Source organism: Periplaneta americana, chromosome 9 (genome assembly GCF_040183065.1).
Source record: "Periplaneta americana isolate PAMFEO1 chromosome 9, P.americana_PAMFEO1_priV1, whole genome shotgun sequence".
Lineage (NCBI taxonomy): Eukaryota > Metazoa > Arthropoda > Insecta > Blattodea > Blattidae > Periplaneta > Periplaneta americana.
This window is the reverse complement of record NC_091125.1, coordinates 54,583,325-54,608,032: the sequence shown is the minus strand read 5'-3', so window position 1 is coordinate 54,608,032 and position 24,708 is coordinate 54,583,325. Positions and strand designations below refer to the sequence as shown.

Here is a 24,708-nt window from a genome sequence, read left to right as displayed (position 1 = left end):
GGAATGTATTTATAGATTAAAGCAAAATAAATAGTAACCGTTCTTCTGTTATAACGTTCTTATTTTGTACCTTCCCGAACGGATCTCCCTGTATTTTAATTAATGTAACAGTAAATATGAAATACATTTCATAGGAAATACCTTAGCTGCACGACATAGAGTAAATCTCCGATGATTTATATTTTACATTTTAATACCGAAGAGTGTTTGACATACGCTAAGTTCACATGAAATAATCAGACCGTGTTTCATAAGGAGACAGTGGATCATGAAAATAGTTTGTGTCACGTAGGCTGTGTTCAGTAAGATTAAAAAAAAACAAAACTACAGAACCATTTCGTATAATAATAGCTTAACTATGACCGTATCGAATCTCAAAATTTAAATACCTGTGACTTATATTCATCACAAATTTAAAGATAGAAAATAGTTTAACAATTTGTCACACGCTAAATGAATAACTAAAACAGCACAACGTGAGAAAATGGCTTTGTAACGCAGCTATGAATTCTTCTGTAAGATATTAGGCCTGCACCAAATAACGGCATATTGCACTTCAACACAGCCATAGCTGCAAAACTGAAAGGTAAACAACAGTGATAGAACATACTGTAGAATGTAGTACACAAGCGTGTGATAATCAGATAAGTTTGTTTCCCCTTTGTGTGATTCCAATCTTGTAATAACAAATTCAAATTACAGTTTTATTATTGGCGCTTATCTTGGAGCTGTTACCTACAAGTTCCTCGTTATTTATTCAACGGACATGCATTATGAAAACTGTTATAATTCCTAGCACATTACAATGATGCATTTCAAAATATTTTAAATGTAATTTTCATAAATATTTGTTTTCTGTAATGATACGCAACGATTGGTTAAATAAAATGTTTATATTTTTATAATTCTAATGCCGACTTTATGTTGCTCAAGAAGCCCCTATTACAGGCCATATACACCCAACTGGTTAGAGAGACGTTAAGGCTCCTGTCCTTTCTAGATAATTAGCATTAGTTACAGCATGGATGTCAGCCCTATGTGACTGCTAACTCTTCCGCCAAGGCAAACCCCTAATAGGCCTATTCTTTTCTGTTAGTTCCAGGTCTATAGTACGGCCGGAAGGACTAGATCACTGGAGAAAATCCATAACTCCCTCAGGAATCGAATCTGATACTTTCCAGCTTACAGCGTAACGCCTTAACCACGACGCTACCGCACGCTCCTGGCGTTTTGGTTGTTATAATTATAATAATAATAATAATAATAATAATAATAATAATAATAATAATAATAATAGTAACACCTATTTTCTCGAATACCCCGCGCCCTCGAATAAGCCACGCACCCCACTTTTGAAAGGCCAAAAAAAAAAAATAAAATAAAATAAATAAATAAATAAATAAAACTTTCAACAAATGTATGCACAAAAAAATTAAAAATGATTAAACACAAATACAACTCAGTTAACAATAAATTTTATTCTGGAACAGAACGCATTCCAATCCCATCCTATCCGCATCACTGCACGCATGTCAGTGTTGTATTGCTTTGTCATCAGTTTACAGGATATCCTACAATATTAATAGCACGCGTCAGTAAATTAACTACCTTTATTTTGTATGATACTATGTGGTTTGTTATAATAAATACCTGCTATCACTATTAACTTCTTCATTCTGCGTTGTTTTCGCCATCACCCGGGCATTGGACTTCACTCTCACTTCTCCATACACAATCGTCCTCTGTTCCATACAGCTGATCGGGAATGCTGCACTTTTTGAAGCTATTCTCTTTAGATATACGTGTCCATGCATCACGCATCTATTGAAAATGTAAGACGCATAAACTATACACTTGCGCGGGAGGAAAATCAGTCAATGTTGCCGACTTCATTTCGAATAAGCCAAACACCCGATTTTTTACTTGTACATTTCGGGGAAAAAAATGAGCGGAGTATTCGAAAATATACGGAATTTTTATTTATTTATTTATTTATTTATTTATTTATTCATTTATTCATTTATTCATTTATTCATTTATTCATTTATTCATTCATTCATTTATTTATTTATTTATTTATTTATTTATTACTTACATTAAGGTTAGAGCAGTTCTGTCTTCACTCGTGAAAAATAACGAAAAGTAGTAGGCATTTGCAAGTAGAGGGATTCCTGATCTTGTAAAGTATGGCGCAGGATCACTTTCTGAAATATAAGACAAACACAAGATAAAGTTCACAAATCCACTTCGAACTCGGCGAAACGCTGCCTATCATTTACACAACAACTGCAAACAGTAATTTTAATATTATAGTCTATACTGTATTTACTATATAGCTTACTGACAAAAACAACCAAAAAATGTTCCACTGAAATAGAAGAGTTAAAAGATATTCAAAGAAGCAGTATTCTGAGCCTCACAGTGCTTAAGACATCAATATGAAATAAAATTATTTGAGAGATCATAACCTCTCTCGTTCTACACAGCAGTATTACTTAGAACACGAAAGTAAACCGACAAAACAGATGTTATCTGAGGACACTGGCTCAGAAAAAGAGATGAGTAAGTGGACTTTGATATGACGAAAACAGTAAGAACGAAGAATTTTTATTTATTCAGTCTCCGTTTGTCTCTCTCTTTTTCAGCTGAATACTTCGTAGAAGCCCTGCTTACATATAACAGATTGATCGCGATAACATACAGGAGTTTTTGGCAACAACATGAGTACTACTCGGGACAGCTATCTTTACCGGAGGCTTGTATACAACAGCAAATATTAATGCAACCAGTTGCTGCTTTGTCACTGTCCGGAAAGGAAGTTACATCAGTCAGCCTTGAGGCTTGACTGGATCGACACAATTGGTTCCAAATTATCGTATTTTTGACTGGAGGATCGTACACTACATATAAAATAGACCTATTTTGATTATTTTATCTACACTCCCTCCACAGTGTTTTATTTAAACGATTTTTTAAATTCTTATAAGGAAATAATTGTTAAAAATTAAATATCAGCATATAAAATGATTTTTAAACACTTTGTTGTCTCCGTACCTTAGGAGGATCCTCAGAAGGATCAACAACAGCAAGAACAGAAGAGCCAGAACCTACATCTAGCCCTTTTACAGTTTGTTTCATCAGAGCAAAACCAAGCTTTATATTAAGGAATTGTTTACCATAATTTTCTACAATTTTATTTCCGTCCTGTATATTTAGGTACACTGGATGTAGATTTTTTGGGAGTAGGACCTACTAGGGCCACTATCACTATCTTCTGATTCCATTGCGACTACTTCACGTCATAACCTATCACAATGACATCTCATTTCTTACTGCACATACACTGCCACGAAACATGACTGGCACAAGCAAGTACCATATATAACAGGCTGTTCCTTGTTCCTTTGTATGTACAAAATAGGTCCATATATTGAATATATTTATTTCCTTTTTCTGTTATGGGGTTCTGAAAACATTACAACCAACTTATTAGTTATTACATGCTTACGTGGCTACAGCAATTATGTTTAGACTATTGAGAGGATTGGAGAGACCATTTCTCTGAGATATTTGGAAATAAACAAAGGAATGTTTGTCAGCATCATTTTTGAATAGCCACAAGTAATGGTCACTACGTGATTTCTTGTCGCTATAATAATGTTCACCAAAATCAAGCTGTCGTGTCACCTGGGTTTGAAGACATAGGAGAGCAATGTTTATAGAAATATGTTTTGCAACAGTCGACTTCTACATAATTGTAACGCAGAAGTCCTACATGCAGAAACTACTATAAATGTATAAATGAAATATACCCGCAATACTGGAGAAATGTATATATAAAATTTCATTGTAATAAATATTTAAAATCCTCTACTTTTGACATGTTTTAACCTCTTTGTCGATAGGATCGTACACTTTAAGCACTATTCGCGGATCGCACGATCGTAAATGATACCAAATTATCGCATACGTACGATCCATATTGTATGGTTAGCACCATTGCTTCGGAAGTATTCTGTACGCAGTGATAGCATTTTGACATGTAGTAGTACGTAATATCTATCTCCGGGCCCTCTTCTCTGCTACGATTATATATTCAATCTAAGTTCACGCTCCGAGTTATTCATACGTGTCTCGGTTAGGTAGGCTACTGCATCTTTGCAGGTTGTGTACATGTTCTCTCTCTCACCCTCCACTCCCCGTTCCCGCCTAACACGCATATAAACATGATAGTGGCGCCACAGTCTACTATACACCACAGTCTAGTATATACAGTCGCGAAGCTTGGGGCGATTTTTTGCATTTCTCGCGATAGTTGCTAACCGCTTGGAGCGCTGTGTGTACTAGGAACAATAGACTGTGTTACTGCCATCGTGATCTAATACAGGCCGTAGGGCAGACCATGTGACTCGCTTAACCCGATCACGAAGGGCGGCGTTTCAACCATATAAATTGATTGGAATACATAAAAAGTAACATATATTTATCTAAAATGTAGTGTAATTGCATTAATAAAATTTAAAACAATGATTAGGATACACTTCAGACAAAATTCCTTGCGAGTTAAGGTGTAATATTATTTTTGGTGTGAAAATTATGTTGTTTATGTGTAATAAACCTACCTGCCTTTATTTCGATTAAATATTGCGAAATTATTGTCCGTTCATTTATGCACGATTCAATAATTTTCAGTTGCACCGCACGAATATTTAGATATGTTGAAATTATAGGTTATGTTTACTGTCCCAGTTGCCCCTTTCTGTCTAATTTTAGTGGTCTCCAATGCCCTGCCATTCATATGGAAATATTATATGTTATGTTTACTATATCTTATATTCCTAAATTCGCAATTATACATTATAATTAAGCATAATGTAATGTATGATACTCCGCACATTCAATTTGTCTGTATTTTAATACTACAATTGAGTATTGAATTATCTGGTCTAGATCAAAAAGGCATTGACTGTGCCGCATTTCGCATTGTTGTGAAAAATTGTGTAAACTGTGAAATGTTCGTTATCGGTTGTAATAATTGTAAATGGCTAAAATACAATAATTTGAGTAATAATATGGGACAAGGAGACGTTTGTTGCACTATACATTCTGAGAAAAAGAGGTCAGAGTTATCCTTCCGAAAGATCCAGGAAGGTGAGTTTATAAAATATAATATATACTTTATGAAAATAATATATAAACCTTATGTATTCCGTATTTCAATAGTGGAAGGAAGGTGTTAATTTTTCAAAAGAACACGATATCAAAAGTACAATACATTTTATCGTCTGCTAGGGAAAGAGTCTGTGATGAGGCGATAGTAGCGATCCTGGTGGCTAGCAACTATCTATGGATGCATATTTCAACTGTCTACGTTTGCATATTTAGTAAGTATTGAGATTCGCAACTGTATATACTAAACTGTGATAATACGATAATGGGTTAATTTGGGTTAGGGTATTTAATTCTGGCGCGCTCAAATTATATCGTTTTTCCGTACGATACAGTAAGAAAGGCTTTTGTAGAGCTGACATGAAATAATAAGTAATACCCCTGATCACATATAAGAGATTGATCAGTCTAATGCACTTTCAAAACAACAACTTATATATGGCCAAAGTATTACTCCATGGAGCTTGCAAGTATTGCGGTAGTTAGGAAAAGTTAATTTTCGACAGTGGAGATTCTAGCGACCATTCTCTTTTATATATTGCCATTTCATAACATGGGAATAGCCAATGTGTCTATATAATATTTGATCAGGTGTAAAAGTTTGTCAGTTGAATTTTTTAATTACCTGTGTATTTCCTATTTTCTTTTACCCCACAAAAACGAAGAAGGTAAGAAGAATAAAACACTCAGACAAGCCAGATACTTCAAAATTAGTGAGCTTCTATTCAGTAATGTCTATCAGTGTAGTGAGGTCTTCACGCACTATTGTCATCTTGTCTGTGATCTGAAAACAGAGACAATACATTTCTCTAACCTGGACAGATTTCACTAGTCACTTGTAAAATGTTACAGCGGTGCAGCACGAGAGAGCGCCTCGGAATCCACTGTCGCATCACCACCATCACCACTACAGCGGTGCACGACGGGCTCTGTATCACCCGGGAGCACCGCCCCCCGGTCTCCTGGACCTGCCGCCTGCGACAGCAGCTCTCTGTTCCCGACTAGGGTAACGTGGTTTATAGAGCGATCAGTGTAGCGTACCATAGCCTGGTGTGGCGTGTTTTTATGTAGACTAAGCATTGCAATTCACATGTCGTGCCATGTTTTACAGTTTTAGTGAGCACAGGTTTTGTTATTTTGGTCCTACATTTGGCCATTGTCTAGGTACTCATATTCGTCCAAACTTGATTTTGAAACTTTAAATATTATACTCTGTAGAAGGTAGGTAGAACAACTACAAAAGTACAGAGTACAAAAACAGAGCACAGCAGACTATAAATGGTGAATAACTGGAGGAAAATAGAATTGAAATAACAGAGAAGAAATAGTCGACGAGAACTAGAGCAGAATAGAGAAAAAATATAGATGGAAGACTTGAGCAGAGTAGAACCGAGTAGAGTACAGCTGGAGCAAAGGGCAGTAGAAATACAGGTCGGAAGTGAAATAACCTGCAGATTTTCAGAGCGAATAGCTCATGTTGTATATAACAAGAGTGTAACATCATATTGATGGAAAGTTCATACTTTTCTCTAATTTTTTTTCATATCGATAGAAAAACTAATAAATAATTATTTATTCCTTTGGTATATTTCCATAACTTGGACGGTTTTCGTATAAATGTAATTTAAAAATCACTAATTTCAAGCCACTGAACATGCGAACAGATTACAACGTTGTAGTCAGAGAGGGAGAGGTTCACCTAGGGCAGGCGTCTCAAGGCCAACGCATGAAAGTTGTTACAGGGAGCAAATGTAGATAGCGTAGTCAGCAGAAGAGATAAGCGCAATACCCGAAGATAGCCGATCGTTGATTCATATTACAAGCATGAGCGAGCTAAGTTGTAACTGTCGAGGGAGAAATGCCACAAATCTGCACTTTTGAGTTGTACTGTCACAATAGACGATTATTTTCGGAAGGAATAAAATTTCTTAAGTAGTTTGCAATAATAATAATAATAATAATAATAATAATAATAATAATAATAATAATAATAATAATACATTTATTTTCTAATGATATATCAATGAGTAAAAATAAGATATCTGAAGCATGAAGAATCATACATGTTACGTAATTATTTAAGCACAAGGAACTGGCCATCTTACCCCATTATCTCCTGGCTTTAAGTGATGCCTTGTTGGTATCACTTGTGACGTTCAGACCTGTCTTCGGACAGTTGACTAAACAACAACAATACTTCATTTCTAGTAAATGGTTTTTGGTATCTTTCTTTTTTTAAGTGTACACTATATTTAATTAAATAAAATTCAATTAAATAATAATAAAATTACAATTAAACTTGTTGGTTGTTAAAGTACATATTTTTATGATACGTCAATATTAATATATTAATTACAATAATAGTTAAATAATATAGTTCGTGATGTTTTCGATAATTAAAAATAACCAAAACATCTTAGAAATTCAAAACATTCTTAAATCTGGCCTCAAATTCTTTTCTCAAGTCCTTCAGTACTTCATTATATTTGTTACACTGGTCTTGATTCGAATTAGGTAACAATTTTAGATTAATAAAGTAGTAACAGTTACCCACTGAAACTTGCAACTCTCACAATTTCACTTGCCCTATGAAAGCTTTTATTTCTTCATACATTTGCGGTAATAAGGACATCCTTTCCTCGGAGCTGGACACAACATCGTAGCGGTTGCAGATGTTTATTCAAATGTCGCGGTCAATGACGTCATCCGGAGATACACGAACTGCTCCCGCATCTTGTTCCACTTTTACATACAAAAAATAGAGAGAGGAGGAAGTGCTCCGAGGAGGCCCTATTGAGACGGCTGACCTAGGGAGACAGACCTGAGATCGTTGACCTGTTACATCTGTATTACGTGAAGAAAGAAAAGAGTGTTAGGGGCGATGTTGCCAGACTGTTGAAACTTCCAACTTAATTTTCTGATTAACCGTGCATTTAATCACTAAACGTAATATAGGTTTTCTATTCATATAAGTTGTCCCTTTTAATCTGCAGGGCTATTCCACTTTCACTCTGTGTGTGTGTATATATATATATATATATATATATATATATATATATATATATATATATATATATATATATATACTCTCTGTGAGTATAGGCCTATGATAAAAATGTGAAAAAGTTTAAATTTTCAATCCTAGTCCCTTAAGGATTCAAAACTCTGCATGTATTATGCAAACGCTTTTATTACAATAAATAGGTAGGAGTTTTCATTCTGATTATTTCGGCAATTATATAGGTCATTTTATGACGGTTAAATAATTGAAGTCTCTAAGTAACGCGCAGGAACTATACCCTACTGGTCGTCATATTTTGCTCCAACTGAATTGACTGCTTTCAGTAATGCGTAGGCCTATATGTTACGGTAAATATGATTAAAAGGCGAATTTACATAATAACCGAAACGTGCGCACTTTCCAAGCAAGCGGTCCGAGGTTCGATTCTCGGCGTGGACAATGGAAGAAATTTATCTTCCGCCCACGGGACTGAGTGTTTGTCCGTTGTCTTATGATTGTCCTGTGATGTCTCTGCGGTGGTCCTACGTCATGCCGAGCCCATGGCCAAGGAGACCCGCATTTGTGACATGTCTAGTGTACGATCTAAAGAATCTCTCTCCCCTATCCGCAATGGTATGTAAGTCAGAAAAAAGAGGTGGTTAAAGATAGTAGGAAAAAAAGATGTATAATTCCCGGATTAATTCCTTTTAACGTAACATATACACTATTAACGGCATGTTGTTAACAAGCCCCGTTTCTTTTTGGTTACAGTAGTGTGCAGGCACCTACTGCGGCGCTGTGCGGCGGGTTGCAGCACAACACGGCGGCGGCAGCGGCTGCGTATCTGCAGCAGCAACTGCTGACTTACAACCCGGCCACCGTCGCAACAGCTGCGTTGCCATTCGCGGCCATCAAGCAGTCCTCGTCGGCTTTCACGGCGCCGTTAGGTATGAACAGTGTCAACGCAATTCACTTCACTCTGCTGCTGTATTTGCAGTAGTTTCGCGATATAATAATTTTTATGATAAAGCGATTGACTTCGGTTGCTAATGAATTTTTATTAAAATCGGAAAATGTGTTTAATTGTTAAGAAACACAAACATGTCCACATGTATATAAGCTTATGAAACTACCTCTTCCATTATATAATAGAGAAGTATAGAGGCCTATTTAAATAAAAATGAGTGAAATATCTCAGGCTTTCACATTAACCTATGAGCTGTATTATAATAAATAATTCGTATTTCACGCAAAGTTTAATCTTCTTCTTCAGCTACAGGGATTAGGAATATTGGCCTGTTCAGTCTTCAAGGCTTAAATTATTTGTCCATCTTATTTTCGTTCCTCCGACATTTCTATATCCTGTTGGTGCATAATCCATAATTTGTTTTGGTAATCTGTCATTAGTCATTCTTGTAATATGTTGGTACCAATTTTGTTTCTGATTTTTAAACTTTTCTTCTAAATTAAAAATATTTAATAATTGTCGGATATTTTCATTTCTTTGATGATCCAATAAAGTATAACCGGCAACACCTCGTAGGAACTTCATTTCACTTATTGAATTTTTCTTTTTGATGCGCGGTTTAATGACCAGTTTTCTGAGCCGTAAGTTAATAATGGAACTGCTAGGGTTTTGTAAAATTTTAATTGTGTTGAGCGCTGTGTTTTATGCAAAGTTTAATAATAATAATAATAATAATAATAATAATAATAATAATAATAATAATAATAATAATAATCGCAATAACTATAATAATGATAATAATAATAATAATAATAATAACCACAATCGTCATCGCCATTAATATACAACACATTAGATCAATAGGCCCATGGTCCGTACCGGCTTCAAATATGAAATTAATAGTCGGTCCATCTTATTTTGAGCTTCTCTGCATTCCTTATTTTACTTGGTGGATAGTCTGACATTGTTACTTCTGCATTCTAAACAGGCCTACCTGGCGCTATATTTAACTCTCATTTCTTATACTTTTATCATTAAATTCCATCATGACTTCTACTGTGCAGTAATATTTAAGATGCGGCATGATTCAAGTGGGAAAGAAAGATGGTTTCTGGAACGTAGCCTGATTGAAGAATGTTGTGCAGCTTAAAGATGACCCTATATTTTCAAAAATGCTATAAATATATTGGCAGGCAGATAATGTGCCAAAAACTACTTTCTACAAATATTAAGGAAGGTGAGAATGTTCATTTACATGAAAATATTTAGATTAATGTTTGCAGCAGACTAAAAGATAGAAAGTGAAGTAACCCATTACGTTGTCTTTGTTTACTACTAGGTCTGCAGTTTCAGTTGCAGTCGCTAGGATCACCGCCTCTATCACCTAACAACGCGACCAGCAGCTACCAGCAACAGAATCGCGCGATGTCGTCGTCAGCCGCCAGCGCCAAGGAAGACGAAGTGACGAGTTCGGAAGAGGCCAAGTCTTACCCAGAAAACGATAGCAATGCAGAAGTCAAAGGTCAGAGATAAGTTAATGATACACCTCTATTAGAGAAGTGGATACTAACTAAAGAGTGTATCTTATTTAACAGCGCACGAGAGATTCTCAAGAGTGTAAAGCATGCGAGTTGCGAGGTCCGTCTCGCACAAATCCGGACTACACGAGAGACAGTGAGTAGTTCTATAGTTGCGAGGTACGCAGACCTCGCATCTCGCTGTTATAGAAACCACTCACTATCTCTCGTGTAGTCCGGATTTGTGCGAGACGGACCTCGCAACTCGCATGCGTCGGTTCAGAAAAACCATGGCTTAAGAGATAGCTGGACAGAAATATAAAAGAACGCTTTCAATAACATTTATACTTACAAACTGTTAATTAATATTTCACTGGTAATTAAAAGGAATGTTATTGCATCGTTATCAACTTTATTGTCATCAGCTACATTTGAAAGAGTATCACGAAGGTGAAACACACTTCATCTTATGTTTTACTAGTTTTTCAACAATTCAGTTCCTTTATCATGTGCTTTTTTCTCGGGTTTCTCCCGTTTCCCATGCTAGGCATTAAGATAAGTCCATTCAATCTCCATTCTCTTCTTCATAATATACTTTATCGATCACTGTTTGCAGTGGGGGGCTGATCTAGAGACATGTGGCGTTGTCTGCGTGGAACCTGGATATACGACGAATCGTAGCACGATCAGCTTTCGGTGAGAATGCACCTAGCCAGGGGTCAACGTAATAGTCCGCCCTGATTGACGTAGCGCTAGGGGCTCACCCTCACCTTCAGAATGAGAATTATTGAAATTATAAACCTTAATGAAGTATAAACACAAACTTACGTATTCAAGACGGTACACAAAAGGTGTTAGTCTATACGGGCTTAGTCGTCCGGATTAGCCTGGCCACGGTCGACTATAGAAGAAGGTCGGAAGGTTCGACTTGGCAACATTGTGTCGTCTGCCCTTGTCAGTCATACTGCTGTCATACTTCACCTAGAGAACCAAAGTGTTTTAATGTTAATATCAGAAGAAAACAGTTAAAAAGTTAATCATACGTCGTACAAGGAGTCAATATAAATACAGTATGGATTATATATATATATATATATATATATATTTACAACAAAGTAAAGTAATATTTTTAATATATTGAATAATGTGATCTCGTAAAAAAATTGCTGTAATTTAATACAAGGATTCGTAAGGGGTTTGTCGTGTCTTCATTATTTTTCTCGTTATTTCCCAATTGCTATAGTTTTATATTGTTTGCAAAAATATTCCATTACATTATGTACAGTAGTGGCAAAAAAACCGGACCGACCCTTGTAGCTGATTTCAGAGCCTTGCTCACTCCAGAGCACGATAGACTGGTAACTAAGACTTTCGTGGTTCCAATCCTGCCTGGGAAGGGAACTTTTTTTGTTCCTTATTCAAATTTATTCCCAATACTTTTCGATTGCAGCGATATTTTACCAGCAATCGAAAAGTATTGGGAATAAATCTGAATAAGGAACAAAAAAAAAGTTTCCTTCGCAGGCAGGATTCGAACCACGAAAGTCTTAGTTACCAGTCTATAGTGCTCTGGAGTGAACAAGGCTCTGAAATAAACTACAAGGGTCGGTCCGGTTTTCTTTTTTTTCTTTTCTTTTTTTTTTTTTTTTGCCACTACTGTACAAACCTCGAACACAATTCATAGGCGTGAATATTAAACACATTTTGTTACATTGTAATTTATTTAGGTCATAGGCCTATGTTGGTTTTCAACCAGAATTAATGGATCTATTCAGTTAGGCTAGGCCACCTTTTTCAAACTTCAGTAATATTAATTTATAAACAGTCACTGTAGATATCTTAAAAGAGTAATGTCTTTATTATTACATATTTTTATCTTATTTCCGACGTCTATATGGCATTATTCCATTACATTACATGCAATTCCTGGACCTAAATGTCTAGGCCTAGGCTATACACTATATTAAATACGTTTGATCTAATTTAAGCCTATTTTTTCACAACTTTTTCTAAAATGTGTGCAATTTTCTCTTACCATATACTGGTTTACTGGCAACTATGATATCATTCCTTGCCTTTGAATAATTATTATTTAATTATTTTCATAATAATGAGTGAAAGTATTTTATCAGCAAGTTCAACATATTCCATCGCACGTGGGCATACATAGTTTACAAAGCCAACATCACTACATGAAACTGTTTTTGAGAGTAACTACAACAACTTCTTTTGATTTCCACATTTTGCAAAGTTTTCTTCATTAACTCTGTTTAAAATCGATGTTTGCAATGCAGTAGGCAATTGTTGCCATGTAAAGTACAAAATCTGAAGAAAGAGTTAAGTCTCCCTCCATTCAAAGTGTCAAAATAAATATCTTTATTGTTGGTTTCTTTCTTTACCAAGTAATCAATACAAAGTGAGCAATGTAACCCTGAGTTTACCTCAAAAGAGGCATAACCTGAATGTTCAGAAGGCTGGATGTATCAGCTTCAAAGCTAAAAGTATCAGGGTCTTGGATAACTCTAAAAAATGAAGCTACCGGTGCATCTACCATTTCGTTCCTTTCTGGTTCTATATCGTCTGCTGTTTCAAATGTTTCTCAGTACCATTTTAGAAATCCATACTTGGCTGATTTTATGCCTAATCTTAAAAAGAAAAACTCAGCATAAATTGTAAATACTCTTCAATATGCGAAAGCAAGGCTTAAATCGCATACTCCACGCGTTTCCTTCAAATTCGCTCTTATGAAGACTGATGTCTGATTCACATGTTGCCAAGTTTCCGCTTTCCGACTTTCTACTAGAGTCGACGTGGCCTCGTGTAACGAGCCCAACATATTAGGCACCCCTTTGGTCTTAACTATTTGCCCTGTTAATGAATGGAACATATATGTAGTTCCAAAATTTTGAAAATGTCAAATTCCAGGACACGGTGGAAAAGTCTAATAATCTGAAGTGACTGTGTTATTTTTATTGTCTGTACTGAATAAAGATTAGGAAGCTCAGCTGATGTGTTCATTGTGTTATTTTTCATAGACGTCTGCGACGGAGGGACTACACATGGTTATCGAGCGAATGAAGCAGGAACATTGACTCCTGCGCCATCTCTAAACCAACAGTACACACTACGTCCACTCGACCTCACTTGTCTCACGCTCCTGCCGGCCGAAAACGTGTACGAATCAGCAGCAAAGCTACTCTTCCTGGCAGTGAAATGGGCGCGAAGCATACCTTCATTCCTCCAGGTAGTTCGTCCAGTTCGAGTAGTAAATAAAACAATATTTATTTTCAAACAGGGTCGTATTATTATTATAAATTAGTGGAGGGGTGTGATTTGAAGGCCCGTGATTTTGTTGCTGGTTCCGACCGTGACTATAGTTCCAAAATCACAGCTCTGAGAAATCGCTATGTCCGATTGATATGTGATTTATAGCGATGGCGACTGGTGTACGTGTATGTGACAGCTCCAAAGCCCAGACAACTGCAAGAGTAACTTGAAGGACAACATAACTGAGATCTAACAAAATTAATATTCGTCCCACTCAAAAGGCAAATGGTTAACGTCGGTAACTCTTTGACACATCCTACATTGCACATATTCATATTCAAGAATGATTCACATAATCATTCGTAAACGTTCTTGGGTGAATATCAGTGGCGTAGCGTCAATGTAAGCTAAAAAGCTTAGCTTCCCCAGTTAATATTAATTTCATAATAAACCGGCAGTTTATGGAGAAAATTATTTATTAATTTTAATAGAATTTATATTTACGCGTTAAATATTGTGATGCGGCAGCTCAGGATGATTTGTGATGCAGCAGTAAACAAGAAGCCTGCACACACCAGCTTCCAAGCAAATTGGTTTCTTCTGTGTAATCCACCCCGCAGATTTTCCATCCCTTTCTAACTAAACTACCCTAGTCGCAATGCTCGCAAAAGCTAGCTTTAACATTTAAAATAAGTAGTTTCCGAGTTATCCCTTTTCGTCAATTGTGTTCAGTTGAAGTGTTAGTGTGCATTGTGGCTGATATAATAAATAATGAGCGAAATAACAGTTCCTGACACCAATTTACTTGAATTTTTTTAGGACAATTGTATTATCAAGACTGACTTACGAACAAAAGTGTGATTTAAAAAACAAATGACCGACTCCCTTGCTGTCAATGAAGGACACAACCAAAAGACAGACGCATACGTACGTAATGATACTAATATTGTGATTTCTCTAAGTATGACAGGGAGTGAGCTAATGTTATACGTATACGTGTCTATTTATTTATTTATTTATTTATTATTTTGCTAATGATTGTAACATAAAATATAAAATATACAGAGAAACTTTAACTTTGTTAAGAGATATGTGTAAACCGTGAAATCATATTTTACTGCGTATCATTTGAGGTCATGCCTTATTGGTGTTACTTACGAGGTTCCAACCAATCTTCGACTGCTGACTTGAAGTCGACTACTATTAATTTTAAGACTGTATTTTTGTAATACGTTTTCTCATATTGCAAGAAAAAAACTTGAGTTAGCTTCCCCTGCTCAAAATTTCATGCTACGCCACTGGGGAATATACGCGCTTACACATCGCGTTAACACAGCTCAGAGCGTGTTTTGTTTTTAGTATACTCGCCGGGGTTATTGCTGATATAAGACATGGTATCGGTTACAGCGTACTCTACTAGTAGAGTTCCAGAAAAGCAGTAAACATAAACATCTGTCGGTTCGTGATGAAAACATTCACAATCACCAAGATATCATCCGAACACAAAAGTCGCACTATGGAAAATCGCTAGTATCTTTTACAGCTAGTTGTCCGAAGCTGTGACGGCCAAATGCTGCCACACCGCACCTCTATTAGAAACTGAAAGTAAAGTTATTAAACGTATCAATTTAATCGGGACAGTTCTCCTTTTGAACCTGTCTCGACTTTTCCTGAACGTAAATCGAGATGCCTAAATGTCTAGTTTTTTCACAGTAAAAAGTAAGTTATTGTTTTTAATTTATTACTTTTTCAACTTTAAAGCAGCATTTCTATCGAATTAAAATATTGCGTTTGGGTGTGTTTGTATGTGATACTGTAGTACAGAATATAAATTTCTCTACATGGTACACAATATATTTAGAAGTTGAATGCAAAATTAGCGTATAGTGTAGTTCTTTATATCGACGACCTACACGTATTAAACGGTCTGTCGAAACCTGTTGTCATTGATAAGGAAAATGCAAATTGTTTATGAAATTGAAAATTAAGTGAATGTGCACTATAGATGCGCATTTTGTAGAGTTAAGTCTATTTGCTTTCTTTTTGTAGCAAAATACCATACTGTAATACATATTTAAACTCATGAAAAATACGCTACCAAAATGTGTACTTTAATGCAGACCTACAGAAGGACTATCCTCTTGTGAGAAAGCTAATGTTCCTGAATCGTATATATTATTCGATACAATACTTGCTCCTCTGCTCTTAGTATTAGTCATAGGAGTGATTAGGCATCTATTAAACGTACAAATATGGATCTTGCTGATTGAATCCACTTCTGTACTCACGAGCTCAGAAATAAAATCATAAATTAAAATCAATTTTAGGTGAAAACATCAAGATTTTAACTTTTCAATGTTCAACTTTTGTGTTTAATATCGTTATCTGAAGATTTGTTCAAGCAAAGTACAGTACATAAATTTCTATTTATGTCTTGCTTTGTTACCTGAAGTAGCTGAAGATACCTAAATGATGTGATTAATTTCAGGGGGTTATTCTTTGAGATATTTAAATTTAAAAGTTTAATACAATTTTGTTCGTTTTTGCTTCGTTTTCGAGATAAAAATTGTTCTATGTCAATCATTTCATAGTGTGTTTTGGGAAAGTCAATGATTTAATTCTCAATATACTCAGCCAATATAAGAGAGCACTGTATTATGATAAATGTTGTTAAATGTTATGTTTTATTTAACGACGATCGCAACTGCAGAGGTTATATCAGCGTCGCCGGATGTGCCGGAATTTTGTCCCGCAGGAGTCCTTTTACATGCCAGTAAATCTACTGGCATGAGCCTGTCGCATTTACGCACATTTAAATGCCATCGACCTGGCCCGGGATCGAACCCGCAACCTTGGGCATAGGAGGCCAGCACTATACCAATTTGCCAACCAGGTCGACTGATAAATGATTAAAAGAATTTTAGTTTTGTCCTTTAAATGTGCAGAAATTTGATGCGAACAAATGTAACTTTTCGTTCTGCAAAAGAATTTTACAATGTTACCGAATCAGAAGCAATATGCTGAATGTTTTAACTCAGTTTGGAATTATTCAACTAGAATCTCACTCGTGACTAGAGATACTTAGTTTTCGCAAACCACAAATTCATGAAATACGGTTTTTCATCTGATAAAAACAAACAGTTTATGTTTCAAGTCCTTCCAGGTCAAAATACAAACTCGTGAAATAATGCGAAATTTTATATAGGAGCGCAATTTTTGTTTACAGCACGAATTTATTTCGAAAATTGCGTTTTACAATAGCAATTTTAACTTTTTAAGTTAAAATTTCGTGCCAAAAGATTGATATTTAAATTCAAATCCTATTCCAATATGGAATTTTGAATCTAATATTCAATCTGGATTTCGAGCGACTATTTTTAAATATAGAGTAGAACTAACCTGAATGTTTTGTGGTCCTGTTAGTTTATAAGTATAGACTATTATTCACACACAGAATAGAAGACTTTTACAGAAATTTCTCTACACAACACGTAAGTGCCGATAGAAAACAGTTAAGTTTGTTAAAGTGTACGAAGAGCCGTAAGATTCACTTAATGATACAGACCTCTATTGTTTGCAGAAACATACAGTAGCCCTAATGTATTTTGCACGAGAGTCAAAAAGTTATATTTTTTTAATGTGAAATAGCATCAAATTTATGTTTTTGTGCAAAATAACACCGACATTAAGCAAATTTTACACCAAAATTTAAAATTTTTATTCACCGTAACATAGGATCCCTACTCATGACAGATACGTGAAACCATAAGGACTAAAAAAATTACAGTATTTTTAGTGCTTGCCAGATTTTAACTCTATAAATAGGATTACAGTTAAACTGTTGGAGCTTAAACCTTTGCCCTCAGAAAGTGTTGCTACATTTTTAGCGAGTTTTTTTTTTTTTTTTTTTTTTTTTTTAAACTAAAACATCAATATCTATTTCGGTGGTATACATAGTGAAGGAGCATACAGCACTATATATATAGTGTAATGCTCGAAGTGTTAGCTTGTTAATCTTATGTTTATCAAAATTTTAACAATCTTTATCCATTTCAACAAAAGCGACTGCAGAGAGAGACTCTGAGATAGATAGTTCATCTATATCGAAACCGTAGATGAGGGACTGAAGTTTACTGGCTTCTTTAATCATTCATTCATTTGCCTACCCAAGGGCAGATCTTCCACTGCAAATCCAATATTCTCCAATCTTCCATATTTTCCACCCTCTTCTTACAAGCAAAACATTCTGATGGGGTAGATAAAAAGTTATTTTTTTTCTTTCACCATGTTAATAATGTCAAAAGAAGTGCTTATACAAAACAAATTTTGATCACTCGACCGCAATTACGAGGACCGTAAAAAAATTAATTCGCCAGGGGTCGTTAACAGAAAGAAAACACAACTTCATTGGAAAAAATTATTGGAACAGACAATTCAATTGTTGAGCTATTTTTCAACATATTCCCCACCGGACATGTGTCATATCATGGGATCGACAGAGAGGTGCAGACGGCTGTCAAACGCTGGTTCCGATCCCAGGCGGCTGATTTCTACGACACAAGGATACAAAAATTGATTCCATGGTGTGAAAAATGTCTCAATTCCAGTGGTGGATATGTTGACAAATAGCGCAACAATTGTATCTGTTTCAATAAATCTTTCCATGCAATTGTGCTTTTTTTCGAAAAACGGCCCCAGGGAAAATCACTTTCTGGACGGCCTCGTAATTGCGGTCGAGTGGTCAAAATTTGTTTAAGCACTTCTTTTGACATTATTAACATGGTGGAAGAAAAAAATAACTTTTTATCTGCCTACATCAGAATGTTTGATTGTTAGTCTTCGCATACTATTCATTCTATATTTTAATGTTGTCTGGCATATGATACTGTTTTCTGCCCCAATTTTTTTTTTACCATACACCACTCCTTCTAGTGTATCCTTCTGTTGACAGTTTCTTTTCAGCCAGTGGCCAGGCCAATTTCTTTTTCTCTTCCTAATCAGTTTCAGCATTGTTCTTTCTTCATTCACTCTTTCTTAATGTTAAAAAAAAACTTTGTTGTTGAGGATTGTTTCATAGCAGAATTACTTTTATTTTTGTTCTACTCGAATATTCTTTAATAATTCTGTAAAAATATAAACATCCGGATGAGCTTCATGAAAGCATGAAATGAACTTACATGAAAACTTTGGCATGCAAAGTACGTTCCAAAGCAGTAGGCTATATTTTTGGTCGATATAACTGGTGGATGTATTGAATTTTCAGCTATACAAATTTCACAAAATTGAAGTACCGGTAGTTTATCAGAAGCTTGCATGTTTGAAATGAATGTTCTGCGAAATAGTCACCTACCAAATGGAGATGAAGAATGCTTAGTCCAAAGGTACGTCTTTTAAATGTTCCGATATGATCTTGTATGTTTACTGGAGCATACAGTATTTATTAGAATTACTGACCGGAAGGGAAATGAGTTTTAGAATTGGAGAGAAGACAGCTGTTTATATTTCTGGATAAAATGTGATCGGGAGGGAAATGAGTTATTATCGTCGATCCTTAATCGACAGGGAGGGAATGTGCCTGTGAAAACTGACCACGGGAGGCAACTGACCCACAACTGAACGACCAAATATTACACAGAAACCCCTTCATTCCCAACGGATCATGTTGATGTGCAGTACCTGCAAACCGTTTATTGAACCCATATTTTGTGGACGACAGGCATCTCCAGACTGTTATCCAATATCGGTATTAGAGACCTCATTATCACGCTGCTTTTATGTGATTTTCAAATTTTTGTCGTACAAGAAATATCGCAAGTCACAGTCAATGGTTGCGAAGAGATGAAATCATCAGCCATACGGCGATAAACACACTCATTTTGCTCAACGAACACTTTGAGGAGCTCAATTTCCCGTAGAAAACATTTTCCTCGTCCATCAATTCACCTGATCTTGTATCACCCGATGCCGATGTTAAAGGGGTCCATCTTTATGAAGAATCCAGCGACAAAAATATTGTGGGATTAGGGAAAAGAGTACCTTTCTTTATCCAACTCTGCAACCTCTATTAATTGATGGGTTCAGAACCATAGTGGGCCAAGCGCAATTTACCAAAACCGTAGAAAACAAGGGTTAAAATAAAGTTATCACCATAATTCAATGGAAACATATAGCAAGTAATATAAAGTATACACAATAAAACTAAATGATGTGTCAATCTTCATTAAACTATGGCATTCACTTAACTTTAACCCTTGCTTTCTCCGTTTTTAATAAATGGCGCTTGGCCCACTATGATTCTGAACCCTTCAATTGCAAGTGTGTTTGAGAATCTACGTGAATGTTATGATTGTTGTATAGAAAATACTGGAAAGCATTTTGAATATGATGGTGTTTTACATATAAAAATTAGTATACACAGAATTCTGTTTTACAAGTTTATATTTATGTTCTAGTTCACTTAACTGTAGTTCATAGATTACTATTTACATAAAAGTACGGTATCCATTTTCAACAGGGTCTACTGTTTATTTTGGTGCTTACTGTATTTCAAAATGATTTTGACATGATTAAAATACAGTAACTAGGCCTAAGGCCTAGGTATAGATCTATCTGCCTCTTTTTTTAAATTCCTCTCTGTTTTGTCAATGTCTCAAAATACCTTAAATGGGACATTTGAACCTCAGACTGAGACAAGTGGTCATCATGCTTAGAGCTCACGTAGGTATCCAATGAACCGCAAAACCTTTGTGATAGAGTTAGCATTTGCGTATTTCAGATGTTTCTCCATCATTCTTTCCTGTTGTTGCATTGTAAAAAAAAGCCATTTGTATATAACTATCCCAATGATGCGATATGATGTTTAACAGCTGACATTCCGTGACCAGGCCATCCTGCTGGAGGAGGCGTGGAGTGAGCTGTTCGTGCTTAGCGCCGCGCAGTGGGCTCTGCCTGTGGATGAAGGTACAAACGTACTATTTCTAGTGTAACTATGTCTGCCCCTTCCTTACATCTATCTCAGAGGTGGAAGATTCTATCGTTTCCTTTAACAAAAACTCTGTTACATTCACACAGATTTAATGTTATAGAAAAATAAATTTAGATGAGTAATTATCATCATGGACATCACCGAGCTCACACTCAAAGATTATTTACTTTTCAGATAAATTAATAACTCTTCTACAGCTTCTTTAGAATGGAATTAAAGTTTGAAGTTATATGTTGCAGGTTTATAATGGTAATAAAAGTATTATTTAGTTTAACGACACTTTGAACTACAGAGGTTATTCAACTTCGAAAAATTCAATGTGCGAAAGAAATAGCTAACAAATTTTGTGTAAAACTCTTTCAGCAACAGGATTCTTTCACTTGCCATAAATCTACGACATCGGTCTCCTATTTTTAGTATCCTTTCGAAGAAACTCAAAGAATGTGTATAATACACCCTTCAAAATCCATTGTCCTTAGGAAGGTTTGAACACGCGATTCTAGAAACCAACGTGGTATACGTCAGATCACCGAAGATGAATAGATTTATGGAACGTTAATGAGCCCTAACTCTTAATTACTGGACTTTAGGCAAACATTTACGGAACATTTCTCATCAACATCAATATTAAATTCATTCTTGCCTGTTGGGAATATGAGTTCAGCACTTCATGGACTAGTATTCGTACAATCCACGAAGATTTCCATCCACCATAATAAGCAAGCAACCAATCAACACGCCACTTGTGAATAAATACACAGGCAAATCAGTAAATTAACTTATTTTTAGTTGGTTGTTTTACGATGCTTTATCAACTGTTATGGTTACCTAGCGTCTGAGTGAGATGAAAATGATAATGCTAGCGAGATGAGTAGAGTGTCCAGGACCGAACGTTATCCAGCATTTGCTCTTAATGGGTTGAGGGAAAACCCCGAAAAAACCTCAACCAGGTAACTTGTCCCAAACGGGATTTGAACCTGAGCCCGCTAGTTTCACGTCAGACATGCTAACCGTTACACAATAGCGGTGTACAGTAAGTTAAGGTACAGATCGAAGTAGCGACCTATAGTTTTGAATGAAGCTATAACCGCTAGATGACAGTATTAATCAGGTGGCAAGTTGATCGATGTGCTCACAAGCAGCACAAGCGAAACAAAGAAGCAGCAAGACTGGTGCATCCGCACGAGTATAAGATTAGATATGAGCCAAACATGCGCAGAAAGGAAAGCTTACCCTACCTTCCACAAGTCACCACAGAGAGATCATAATGCTCTAATAAGCATACCATGTTTGGTTCAGAGGAGATGCCACATATTGTCTATAATGTCTATACAGGAATTAAGATAAATTTTATTTATTTTATTTATTTAATGCAGGGCTGTAGAGTTTATCTTTAGCCGTGATAATGGCAACATGCAATAGTGTGAGACAAATATACAAATAAATAAACAAACATTGAGAAGAGTACAAAAATAGTTCATCTCAGCAAGAATAACGGAATATATGGAATTAAGATAAATAAAAAGGTACAATTTGCTATAAGATTTAAGTACGTCTAATAAATGGTTTCTGTACACTACTAAATTAGAGATAGAGCTTTTAAACAATTTTATGTAATTCCTTTTTCAAAACTGTAACTAAAAAATAAGTTTCTTTTTTCCTTTGTAGACCGTCCGCGAAGGAACGAAATATCTTTTTTTTTAATTAATTTTTTGTTCGTCTTTACTTCTAGGTATCAAATCTGAGAAGGAATGAAATGCATGTATGTTTATGCAGGGTTGCGCAGAAAGAATAACCTGATTTTTGAGTTACGTAGTACAGAGGCATTGTCTGCGCCTGTGTGGCATATGTATATGGAATGAAGTGGAGAAAAGTCTGCCATTTGCAGTTATGGCTGCGTGAACTGCAGAGCACCGCTCTTTCACTCTAGAAATTTAATTAAATAACAAGTCTCCCATTACAGTTCAAAGAATTATTCGTCGCCATTTCAGGTTAAGATGTCACGATAAAATTCCCATCACCGAACAATCGTAAAATGGGTGAAAAAATTTCGTAACACTGCATCTAGCCATAAGATGAAAAGTCAGGACACCCAAGGTCATAACGGATCCCTGCGCGAGTGGAGAAAACCCGTCAAGCACTCATCCGAAGTAATCCGTACAATTTTTTTTAGTTGGTTATTTAACGACGCTGTATCAGCTACGAGGTTATAGCGTCGATGAGATTGGTGATAGCGAGATGGTATTTGGCGAGATGATGCCGAGGATTCGCCATAGATTACCTGGCATTCACCTTACGGTTGGGGAAAACCTCGGAAAAAACCCAACCAAGTAATCAGCCCAAGCGAGGATCGAACCAGCGCCCGAGCGCAACTTCAGACCGGCAGGTAAGCGCTTTAAACCGACTGAGCCACGCCGGTGGCTAATCCGTACAATGTACAGTACTAATATTTAGTCTTGACAGTAGGCGATAATGTGCGCCTGGGTCAGGCGAGTCCATTAAGTTACACCAAGGGATGTTCAGGTTAGTTACTCGCATGCATTCAGAGCGATCAGATGTCACGCGTGCGGTAGAGCGGTGTGTTTCCAGTACTGTTAAGCTGTACTGCATTTCTGGCTCTTATCTCTATTCCAGAACTTTTCCCACTAGCTACTCCTATTACTTCCCCTCTTTCGCGTCGCCGAGCTGTCAGGACTAAATAATCGGTCTGTAACGGTGGTTCATTTACTCGGTGTCATATTTAAAAAATAGTAACTGTTGTCTCTAATGATTAAATGGTACACCTTCACCTATGTTTTTACTATATGTATTGCTGTAATATTTACAATATGCTGGTCTGTTTATATCCTACTATTCTTTCTGCGCAACCCTGTATTTGGAACTGTATATTAATTGAGTCGCGGCCTCTCTTTCCCATCTGGTAGTGTTTTGCTTTGTAGAGACGCTGGTGAGGGGAGCCGTGGCGCCTGTGACGAGACACAGCATCCTGGAGGAGGACGCCCGCCGACTGCGGGACACGATCTCTCGATTCGTGCTGCTGCGAGTGGACCACACGGAGTTCGCGTGTCTCAAGGCGCTTGTGCTCTTCAAAGCAGGTGCACTTTAACTTTTAGAGCGATATCTAGCATTTCAGATTCGGTCTTTAAGTGATTTTTATTCAGTTCGCACTTTAGAGTCATGCATAAGTTTTATAACTATCCATAATTATTTTCCTCGAGGCTATTTCTGACGAAAAGAGTGTGTTAAAATAAATCTTCAAATTTTACGTACAGTTCCTCAAAAAAGGAATGAGACGACTCTTGGTCGACGAAAAAGTTCTACAGCGCGGTTCACGCGATATCGACGTAGCCAGGAAGACATCTGGTCGTGCGTAGACCTATTTTCATCCTACTCCAAAGTACACATCAGTGCAAAATGTTATCGGTTGTCTATTTCTGATGTAAGACCCTTTTTACGTCCTTGATCGTTTACCTTTTATGAACGTTTGAAATATACCGTGTAACACGATAGTCATTCGTCAAAGTGGAAGAACAATATTAATTTTGAATGACAAACGTAAACCCATAGCAAAGACAGCAAGAAACATTGTAAGGACCACAACAAAGGCAACAAGCACAAAGATCAGGACCACAATAACATATTGCAAGAAACACGACTAACACCACGACAAGAATTATGATAAATACCACGATATGGAACATGATAAGGATTACAAGAACCAGAACTTCGAAAAGGGCTATTAGAAAGACAACAAGGACAAAGATAAGAACCAAGAAAGAACCATGTAAAAACCACGAAAGAA

At 36.2% G+C, this 24,708-nt stretch overlaps 1 protein-coding gene across 1 annotated transcript in view; it reads left to right on the top strand.

Annotated features, from left to right (window-relative positions):
* LOC138705577 (nuclear receptor subfamily 2 group E member 1-like) overlaps window positions 1-24,708 on the top strand; it is a 53,777-nt gene that overhangs the window by 27,201 nt on the left and 1,868 nt on the right. Inside the window, exons 3-8 of the mRNA XM_069834179.1 lie at window positions 6,022-6,175; window positions 8,942-9,117; window positions 10,477-10,659; window positions 13,690-13,898; window positions 20,788-20,881; window positions 23,846-24,001. Coding sequence (XP_069690280.1) covers window positions 6,022-6,175; window positions 8,942-9,117; window positions 10,477-10,659; window positions 13,690-13,898; window positions 20,788-20,881; window positions 23,846-24,001 — 972 coding nt within the window. The remainder of the gene's footprint in view (window positions 1-6,021; window positions 6,176-8,941; window positions 9,118-10,476; window positions 10,660-13,689; window positions 13,899-20,787; window positions 20,882-23,845; window positions 24,002-24,708) is intronic.